Below are 11460 nucleotides of genomic sequence, written 5' to 3'. Positions count from 1 at the left end.
GCGATTGTACTAGAATATAGAAACGTAATTATTTTTACAAACATGAGAAATATCAAACATAGGAGAGCAAAACAGCTGACGCCACACTTTCGTTAAACTACACAATACGCTGCTGTGATATATGCCTCCAATGATATATCTAGATTGCCTCATATAGAAGCATTTTTTTTTGGCAATTAAGTGCCAAAGTTGGGGAGGAGGGGGGGGGGGGGGGGGAGCTCTCTTAAACGGCTTGCCTTTTTTTCTTTTTGTTGCTTTTACCAACATAGTCTTTTAAGTAGGCAGTTACAAGGAAACATAGTCTCCAGACGCACTACTGCAAGTAGGGTGGAAAGGCTGACATTTAAATTTGAAAAAAAAATGTCCTTTAATCTTGACAGCTGGCGGAGGTGTAAACGTGGTCGGATTGGCCGTGGGTCTTACGATCGGCTTCATGGTCGTTATCGCAGCCGTCATCGTGATCATTTTGTTCATGAGAAACAAGAACAAGGTAAGCTCCTCATTTATGAGAAGTCAAGGGTTTGGCAATATCACGAAAGGAGTGGATTGACATTTTTCGATTAGCTTTCCAAAAATTTATATATTATGATACTACCGTTATGTTTGGACACAAAAACACATGAACACATTTTATCCAATATGACATAATACAATGTGATACTGTAAGACATGATAAGCTACGAATGATAAAAACTGACGAATAGTTTCCAATAAGAATCGAACTTTTGATTGGTAAAGACAGTTTTGGAATGAAATAACGTATTCTATTTGAATGACGGTGTCTTTATCTATATGTGAATCAAGAAAACTTTTCAACAAAGTCCGTTTTGAATAACCATTAAATAAGGAACAGCGAAAAGTTTTAGTACGTTCTTTGAATGCAGTACATTTCAGTAAGAATCTCGAAGTACGTTATAAAAAAGCTCTTTGTTTACGAAAGATTAATAGCATCTTATTCAATGTCTGATGCCCCATTTTGAGAGACTTTACCAGGGAGTTCTCTCGACGTCTCCGGAGATAATGATCAAAACACGGGGTGATGATAGATGCATCGTCTTAACAGGTGTTACTCAAGAACCTTCTCCGGGTACGTCATTGTATAGTGAATTTACTCCTCGAGTGGCCCCTGGCCACTTTGGTTCTGATACGGGGGGGGGGGGGGGGGGGATGTGTATCAGCAACGCGTATCACATCATCGACACTGTGCATGTTTGTGTGCTAGTAGTACCGGCATGTATTAGCTACGTGTACGTAGACGCTCGAACAACTGTTTTTTTTTTTCTTTAGAATACGTTTACATGTGAATACTGCACTTGTTTCTCGTTTCTCAAACAGTTTGTTAAAGATAACATTCGTAAATAAAGAAAGAAAATCATAATATCAGCAACATTGTTTGCAAGCAGAACTCGACGGAGGATAAAGCTCGACTCGTAGCATTCAATGCGCGCGCTAGTCCCGTCGAGATTTCCGACCAAGGTGACGTCATCGGGCTTCACCCGGTAAGGCTTTACCCCGAGAGCGTCTTAACAGACAACATACCCGGATGCCCGTCGTCGGCTACCCAGACTGTTCCTTTGACGGTCTAGGGTAAATTTTACCCCGAGGTCCTCCCGAGACTACGCGGAGACCCGACCTCTGTGTTGCGCTGTAACAGACACGGGATAAAATTGTTGTCCGGGTGTCCGTCGGAGGCTACCCCGAGTTTTGTGGTCTGTTAAGACGAGATGCTGCCTTCAAAAGATGCTAAAATTGCTGAAGATATACAGTACAGGCTTCATGAATTTTCGTAATACTCTTTGTTTTCTCAGACATTACCGAAAAGAAAATTCGCGCACTCGAAAAATACAGAAGAACAAAAGAAAAATACAAAGGAGTGAACAACAGCTCAAACTATATTCAGTCCAAAAGAAAAAAATCTTTACTCTTTTGACCGGTAACAGGTAAATCTCAGGCGTAAATACATGTGGATTTATTCCTTTCTCAAGTAGTTTAGTGATCACCAATCAGACATTGATTCATTCTGTATGGCATGCATTCATATCATCGATTTTCATTGCGTTAATGCTCGATAACTTTTCGTGCTCACACCTATACATCAATAAGCATTTAGAGAACTAAAAGAATAGAGGACATCCGGCAATTCAAGTTACTCTGTAATGACGAATCCCCACAAATCCACCAAGTATTGGTTGCATTGTTTTGCTCTGAAATAACGAGTCTCAGTATCTCAGTAACCAGAAATACCTCGAAATAATAGAGTCATTTGGTAAAATTGTCATTGACAAGTTTCCATTTTGCTCATAACACACACACACAAAAAGAATATTTCGTGGGTGTCTCTTTTGTTGCTATAGTTAGGCGAGGTTTGATATTATTTAAGGAGAAGCGAATTATTTTGAATATCCTCTTTTTATGCTACCTGAAAATTTCGAAACATGGTTTTGAATGTATTAGGTAAATCTGACAACGTTGAAACCAATTCTACCTTAACGTCTTCTACTTTAAATCACCTCACATTAAGAGTAGCCAGAAGTCCACACTCACTAAAAATGCTCAGTCATCTTGATCACCATAACAAGATAATACGCCATTGTCGATGCCAGTAGATGAACGTCGAGTTTCTTGTAATAACACGTTAAACACACAAAAACGACAAGAACATTGATGTGGTATAGTCAGTCGTAGAAAATTTTATCTCTTAAGGTGCATGCCCAATTATGCTGGCTTCCCCTGCATCCTTAAACTTTGCTGCCGAGCGCATCCCCTTGGAAATGTGCTCATTTCGCTTCCTGTCTGTGTGATGTGTACTCCATTATACCACCTGCACTAACTATCTGTTCCCCTCTCCCTCCTTTTAATGTTTCTTGACACCTGCCAGTGTTTGACAGCCAGTCATGCTGTTTGAATGTCTCTATACATATACATAGCATTCTCTTCAAGCTCTGAGATGACTACAAGTAAGGAGAGTTTAAGTTTTTTTTTAAAATTAAACCAAGCCCCTTCCTCTTGCTTCTAAGCAGCCTCTGAACTTCTTCAATTCCGCATCTGTGTACGTGTGCGCTCCTATAAAAACTCATTTACAACGCATGTGTGTATGAGCACCTTTCTCTCTCCCTGCGAGCTGTCTCTTCCACTACTCCTAACCCCCTGCTCTCCGCTGACCCCAAGTCGATGTTTTCCGCGCTTCCCACCACAGAGCACTTCTAGCAAGTCTAGTAAATCCAAATCTCGACCCAAGACTACCGATGCCAGGGACTTGGAGCTTGCCGAGCCGCTGAATAAGAAACCCGGGACTGACACGTCGGGAAAATCCTCCACGTATAAGTCAAACGAAGACCCGGCGGCCCAAATCTACAAACCCACTCCGATTACCCAGGTAGATACACACAGGCGACTGTTCCTGATGCCCTCTTTAACAATACAGTTCCATCCTAGATAAGGATACTCCTTAATAGGAATAATAATAGTAATATTGATGATAATGATGATAATGGATTCTTAATAATGATAACAATGTTAAAAAAACATTTACATCGCGACATCTATCTCGTAAAGCTGTTCAGAGGCACATTGAGAACTAAAGGGGGATAGAAAGGAAGATACAGTATGCTACAAACAATTCAAAACTTTAATCAGCTATGTACAATACAGTACAGCACAATACAACTTGTTAAAATATATATGAAGTTTTACTAATGAGACTCGCTATGACGTAATAAAGCTTTATAACTCTGGTATGATTGTAATGACCTATGACAACTGACTTCAAAGGAAAGATAAAGAAGCAGTCGTTTAATCATAGAAAGTTCTTGATTGTACTCTAGTTATCTTTAGGCATTTTTAATGAATGGCACTTTTATTCTTTTACTGAGTATTTTGGTGAATCTGAAGTACAGAATCAGAAAAAGGAAAATGGTAATGATTATTATGCAGCTGTACGTCCAATGATCTCTCCTGTTGATATATGTAAGTAGACTGCCTCTGTTAGTCCCGTTACGGGCAAGACACAAATGATACAAAGTTTTTCAACGGTGATAACATTGAAGAGAACAAGAATTGATAAAACAACAGAGGGATCGATGGGAAAGGATCAAAGTTAAATGAATAGTCAAATTGTAATGTATGACGTGTGTCTTGATGTACACTGCATAAGTATGAGGATCGTAGATAAACTTTTACAAACATATTGAACATATTCCTCTTTCTTTATTCGTCTTAATTTGTTGTATTACTGTAATCTGCGTGTTACAGGAGTAACAAAAATTGTTGTATAGGGGGAAATAATGTATGTTTTAAAACTTTACGAAGATACCTTCCATCCGATTCTCCCCAAATGATGTTTGGCGGCAAACCTCCTCTGTCAACGTACTACATATTCTTGAAAGTTATTTAACCTGCATTAACATTTTTTTTTTCAAACGCCAAACTAACAAGCGCTTGGCAAGTAACAAAACTGTGTGATAACTATAGGATGGTCATATATGTTGCAAGCTCACTACATTACCAGCAAAACCATACTGATCACTCTGTAGATGTATTGTATAAGGGCATTTCAGCATGACGAATTCATCATGTCTAACTCATCAAACTCGACATGACCATTTTGTGGAAAACGTCGTAGTATAGAATACATCATGTACACTGTCACTGCGTATTGCTATATTCCTTTCAATATGTTCATTGCCAATAACGTTAAAAGCAAAATGAGAAAATGAAAAAGTGCATAACTTATCTTGATATTATTATCTTACTGTCATACAAATATCGACTCGAAGAACTATAATGCATGTTTGTACCCTCTTCCCATGGTGTACATGTTTTTGACGTCTTCCTATGAGCGCGCTGTTGTTCATTGCACGTAGCTCTTGGCGCATTACTCTGAATTGGCTTTGTTACAGTCAGACCATTATGTTATGTTACTCCCGCACGCAGTGCGCACGGGGCTGCTTCGTGCGGCTGCGTGCAGGTTCGTGCGATCTCGCACGGGAGCGTATGGCTCCGTGCGCCCCTGTACGCGCCCGTGCGTAGTCGTGCACCTCCGTGCGGATCTGCACGCCCCCGTGCAGATCCGCACGCCTGCGTGCGAATCTGTACGCCCGCGTGCGGATCCATACTCCCTCGCACGGGCCCGTGCGAGTGTGGCGCACGGACCCGTGCAGCTCTGCCGCACGGACCCGTGCGGCTTTGGGGTGCGATTTCGCACGGCCCCGTGCCGCCAGTGCTTGGTTCCCGCATGATCCCATCCCAACCTCCCTGGTTCCCGCGCAGTGCTTACATGGTACATGTACAGTACGTGTGTGTTATCAGGCGTGTACCGCGTGCGAGTCCATGCGCCATTCCCCTCGGTCGGCATAATTATGAAATGAGACGATTCCCGACAATATGTGCGTACAAGGGTTGTTATTTGCGCATTGCCAGTCAGTTGGCAAGCCGAAAACCCCGTCTAGAATATCCAAGTTCTCGCACGCGTGACCACGAGTTGACCCCGCAGAAGATGATCAGTGAATTACGTTTTCACATGATTTTTTTTTTTTTTTTTGATTTGACAGGTTACGGTTAGAACCTGAATGCAATACTGTTCAAATTTTCCACGAACGACATGAAAGACCATCAACTTCGAGCATGGCAATTACATTGTATTCATTACCGATGTACGGCACCGGAAATTATGGGTTCTCGTACTCGTCTAAAATTCTCCCACAAGTCTTCTTTTTCATCGTAGGGCACCAACGAACGTATATAGTAACATGTAAACGGAAGATTATGTAAGATGATACCTACAAGGTGTGACGTGCGTGATGATTAGATGGGTCAACAGCCAGCTGAAATCATAGGGATATCGGGATATCATGCCTTTACTCTGCACGAAATCGCGAAAATATCGTACTGTCCCACATATAGAAATTGACGTTTTCTGGATGCCCTTGTTTGTGTGTTATGAGCGACCCCAGCGTAACTGACATGGTCAGTTATAAGCGTCTACTAGCTGTGATATACTGTACTTGTGTCTGTGGTTGGGCATTATGTACAAGTAGCCTACTGCCTCTTTCTTGGCCTCTCTCTCTCTCTTTCTCTCTCTCTCTCTTTCTTCGATTGTTTGTCTTCCCTTGATCTTGTAATTCATAATACATTGTATGTTTATTTGGTTTGTTTTTGTCAATCCTGATGATTTCTTCGACTGGAAGTGCTGTCTGATTCTCAGTTTCTTTCTCCACGGTGAAAATCCAATTGAATTCCCACTGAAAATAATGCCACCAATCATTCAGTCCACCCTCTCTCAATTCAAAGCATCCTAGGCATACACTCAATTACCAGTATACTATAACTACTAGTTATACCGTTCACTTCCGTGAACACAGTTACATTACCCGTATATCGAAATTCCGCTTACATTATCCACTCTGTTATTGTTTTTTGTTTTGTTTGTTTTTTCCCGGTGAAAACAACATTTTGACGTAGCAAAAGAAAACTGCTGATCCCAAGGACTGGTACTATGGGAGGCCATTGTATCTATTCTCACTACATTAGTAGGCCTACATATGAAACTAGGCAAAGAACCTTTGATACATCATTACACATACCTTTATCATTATTTAGTAAAATACCAGTACATTCTTTTTCATTATTATTATTAATAACAGAGAAAGGAGCACAATCGACGAGTTGTTTTCCTTTATAAATGTATATACATACACGTGTATCCATATATTTATTACATGTAGGTGTTGAAAGAACTACATTGTAGTAAAGTTTCAAGGTATCCATCAATCTTCATGGCAATGTATCATACCAGTACACATAACAAAAATATGTATAGTATGTTACCAAAAGTAAGAGCTGTATAAGCAGTTTTTCTTACTCTTTAGCAGCATAGTCAAATGTGGTTTATACTATTTTATTCATTAATTGATTTACTCATCTATGTATTTATTCATTCATTTATTTTTGTTGATTAATTTTTTGGTGGTGGCCTTGGTCTCAGTCTCCAGCTAAGTCACATGTAAGACCCTTATGCAATTAAGGTACAACTGTCGGCGATCTTGTGAGTAGGAATGCGAGTAGGAACAGTCTGTCTCGACTACGACAGTGATGTACAGTGAACATTAAAAAAAAAAAAAAAAAAAAAAAAAAAAAAAAAAAAATATATATATATATATATATATATATATATATACACCGTGTATATATTCGTCTGGTGCAGCTCATGTAAAAGGCAAAGGCATGTACCAGCTAGTTTGAACAATTGCAGAGCTACACTGTGTCAAGCAGATCTATGCAAATAATTTGCCATCAAGTTTTCACACTGGCAATAAACTACACTATATCATGTTACACAAACAGGATTCTGAATATTGCTTGAATATTTGTAAGTGAAAAATAAAGCTAGAATATCACAAATGCTTTTGAGGCAATACCATGTAAATTACAACATTGTACATGCCATCTGCACTTTTGGCAAGGTTTTACTTAATTGAGACAGAGATAACTTCAATAACAGTCCAAACTGCATAAAGGTTTGAGGGGGTAAAAATGCCCTTGAGTACTCTGAAGGCAGGTATGTGTATCTACTAGTACAGTGTATTCACACCCCCAAGGTTACACATATACATCAAATAGAGGGTCACATAAACCAACAGCTGCAAAAGAAATTTGAAGATGTGCATGACTACATATGAAGTGTATTTACTGTAAAAAAAATAAAACATGTTCAAAAAATATGAACTTCATCAACAGTCCAAACAGCAAAGAATTTTTGAAGGTGTTGTCTGTAATATGAAGCATGCTTATTGGAAACAAAACGGATATAACTTTGAATACACTTCAAAACATCGATAATTACTAGAAATCAAAGGAGAAAAATTTCAGTACAAGTGACCCTTATACGTGTAGCACCTGGCAAAATATTTATGTGAAGAGATCTTTCATCCCAACTTTACCATTATACTGTACACAATCTTATCTGAAATGTCCATAGGCAATCTAATCGTCCAAACATCTGTATTAACTGAATACACATGTACTGTTAAAGTGAAAATTTTGTGGTTCGAAATGTACACGCTTTCCGCGCAACCAGAAACTAGCGCGAAAATAAAAGCATGCAAATATTTTTGCTTGCCATATGTTTCTGTGCCTGATGTCCTGATTCCACAGATTTAAAAACACGTGAAGCTCTTCTTATCCGGCCAAATGCGAACAATATGTCGCTAAAAAATATATATCCACTTTTACAGTATCAGTACATGTGGACAAGCAGTATCAGACACATTTAAAATACATGTATACATGTACACAATGAATGTGTGTCATTTTTTCATGGACCTTATGAATAAGTGAATGATATTTGACCCCGTTACCAGTAACAACACTCGACTTGTGGAGTATTAATTGGCCTACATAACTGATAAGAACAAGTTCGTTCATGCGAACATACAGGCAGATTTGGTGGAAACTTTTTGTACACATTTGCACATGTAATGTATTATCATCTGTCTAACTGCTGTGTCAGAATCTTCATTTTCCTTATCCCTTCTTGACCGTTCAATTCCTTTTGGTGACAGACCTTGTGTATTTACCTGTTAAAAAACAGAATTCTTACATCTTTGAAACCTCTTCTGAAATGGGTCAGAACCCAGATATCAACAATACAAGATGAATACTCACTAAACCTCTTATAGTGCTTCATTGGTGATGTACAAACATACCTTCAGCGGCAATTAAGACATGCCCCCTGTTGAGTATTGGCTGGAAGTGCAGCTACTACTTCATATACAGTAATGTACTCGCTTTCAAAACGTTTATCAAGGATATCATAGTTCCATGCATTGAATATCTGTAATGGTCGAACTTCACATTTACTACAACACCCTTTTGCTTTTCAAAGGACATAAATGTACCATCGTCTTTACTAAAAATTTGAAAAAAAAAAGTAAAATAAATGTTCTTGTAAAGATGAATGAAGAATTAAGTTGATAGAACATATATGTTTTATCAATTTCATTCTTCTTGTTGTATCATACCACATATTTAGCAGCTTTGTGAGGTAGATTATCGTGATCACATACTGTTCATGGCCGGTGCAGCCATGGGGGCCGTGGGGGCTCAGTTTTTGTGCACCATACAGAAGGTGTCAGCACTTTGGGCCCCACACTTTTTTCAACCCGGAAATAGGTACCGGTAAGTGGCACTAAGAAAAATATAGATACACCTTGAAGTATGGTGGTGGTAAGGTTATGTTCTTTCTCTGAATAGCTTTTTCTTGCTTGTCAGGCGAAAACACCTGGAAGTGGACTGGTAGAGGTGAGCCGAGGACCTTTTTTTTTTTTTTTCGCTTGTCAGCCGAAAAAACCGGAAGTGGATGGTAAGAAAAGATATTGTGTGTTTTTTTTGTCATCTTGTTGTTGGTTGTTTTTTTTTTTTTCCTGCTTGCTAGCTCATGAAACCCGGAAGTGGGCCCCCACACTTTTTTGAAAATGCTGTGCCGGCCATGCTGTTCTAGGTTTTTCAATGAACTGACAAAGTCTCTTAATCAATGTTTCTGTTCTTGTTAGAAAGTCATTAAGCGCTTGCAACAACAGTGCTCTACGGTACTTGATAAAATCTGTCAGAGATTGAATGGTGTTCATCCAGGGAAACAAAATATAGCAGTGTGCAATATGATAAGTAGATCTTCTCGTTTATGTCCTGCAGGTTATCCTGGAGGCCATAAAGAGGAGAATCATCATAAATATGCACGGTCAGGTACCGGTACTGTACTGTGGTAACCGCAGCAGCGACCCCAACGCTACTGGTTACGACGCCCCGCGCCGGGGTTAGTACTGGGGATACCTACATGCAAGTGTACAATGCGACACAAATAGAGAAAGGATTAGAAAATGCATAACAATTTTTCCAACCATTACTCAAAATTAATCATAATTAGATGATATTCTAAACCATTATTCATAATAACATGTCCCTAACATTATGTTGGAGTAAACCCCAATTCAAGCAGAGGCAACTACAGACAGACATTGTACAATGTACATGTACTAAACATGTACACGTACTATACACACATTTACCTACAAGGAGTGTGATCTGAGAATTATCAATCATAACATATTTTTTTTTTTATCTCAGTGTCATTGACAGCAAAAAAACAATCAAACAAACAAAAGTAATAATTGATAACTCAGCTCACACGCCTTGTAATTGAAACCTCTACCAGAATAATTCAGACTACACTCTCTTAAACCTAATTGTCACAAGTGTGGAAGACTCTACATCTCTATGATTTACTGCAAATATACCGGGTACTTAAAAATTAAAATATGAAAAATTAAAAAAGCCCACCCAGTTCTCAGTCACTATACGTCCATTGCAACAGGGACAGCACTCGATGATTTCCTGAAAATTATCTATACCGTTAGTCAGGGCACCAGCTTGCCACATCTACAGGTAGGACCCAGGTTTCGACGCCCAGCAGATAATTCTTATTAAATTTTATACTCAATACAAACGTCTGACTTCAACAATCAACAAAGTTATCAATCACATTTCTAGTTTTTATAAACCCTGTTTGTCACTTGTCATCCTAATCTGATGGTGGAATATTTAGGGGAAAAGCAACACAGTGTCAGCAGAAATGCTGATATCAGCCATTTTTAGGGGTTCAAAACAATATGATGCATTTTGTATGACAACGCCGTAAAATGAAATTCACTCATGACCATTATTTTACTTTAGTATCAATTTGTTTGCCATATCCTGATGTTTGATTTCTGTAATCGCCTTAAGCAATTGCATGACTGAAATTCGTAATTAATGAGCAAACTTGTAGAAGGCGTTGGCTTTGAGAATGTGGCACCAGATTTCGACAATGAAACAACAAGTTCTTGCGCTGGTGTGATTGCTGGTTTGCGTTTACAATGTAGTGTATGCGTACTGTATGCACCATGTGTTTTATGTGTGATGCGTGCTGCATGATTGTGCGAAAAATCGCTTAAAATTGAACAGGAGCGCATTCAAATGGGAATTTGTTTAAGGCATATCATTATTGGCCTTTTAAATAGCTCAATTTCATATCGAAATTCTCAGGTAAAACGGTGCAGTTTTGATGGTAAACAAGGAAATGTGCTAAAGTGTCGAAAACTAACTACGACAAGCAGCCCCATACGCATCTACGCTGTGCATGATAGAATGGGCTGCCGGTTGCAGTTACGAAAACTGGCACCCTAGCTGTATACTAGTATACAGCGGCAGCGTAATTCTGATCATTCTTTCTTAGTATAGGTGATCCCGATGAGCCGTAAAATCCAATCCATAATCTCAGGGCCGCCAACATTGGAAACTAGTAGTAGATCTAGTTGTAGTTCAGTGTTAGACTCCCATGCTATAATTTGGGTGTCAAAATGAGTGAGATCAATAGAAATGCATGCAAATGAAATGAAGCTTTAGACGTGTAAACTGAGCAGTCAGTCT

General features: G+C 39.1%; 1 protein-coding gene across 1 annotated transcript in view; it reads left to right on the top strand.

Annotated features, from left to right (window-relative positions):
* The first annotated feature begins 433 nt into the window (after positions 1 to 433).
* Positions 434 to 11460, top strand: part of LOC139736386 (uncharacterized) — a 31033-nt gene continuing 20006 nt past the window's right edge. Inside the window, exons 1-2 of the mRNA XM_071647141.1 lie at positions 434 to 490; positions 3122 to 3376. Coding sequence (XP_071503242.1) covers positions 434 to 490; positions 3122 to 3376 — 312 coding nt within the window. The remainder of the gene's footprint in view (positions 491 to 3121; positions 3377 to 11460) is intronic.

This window comes from Diadema antillarum, unplaced genomic scaffold (genome assembly GCF_040938485.1).
Source record: "Diadema antillarum isolate AM-2024a unplaced genomic scaffold, OU_Dant_1.0 seq00000643_RagTag, whole genome shotgun sequence".
NCBI lineage: Eukaryota > Metazoa > Echinodermata > Echinoidea > Diadematoida > Diadematidae > Diadema > Diadema antillarum.
Note: the sequence above shows the minus strand (reverse complement) of the source record. Positions and strands in the feature narration are given on the sequence as shown.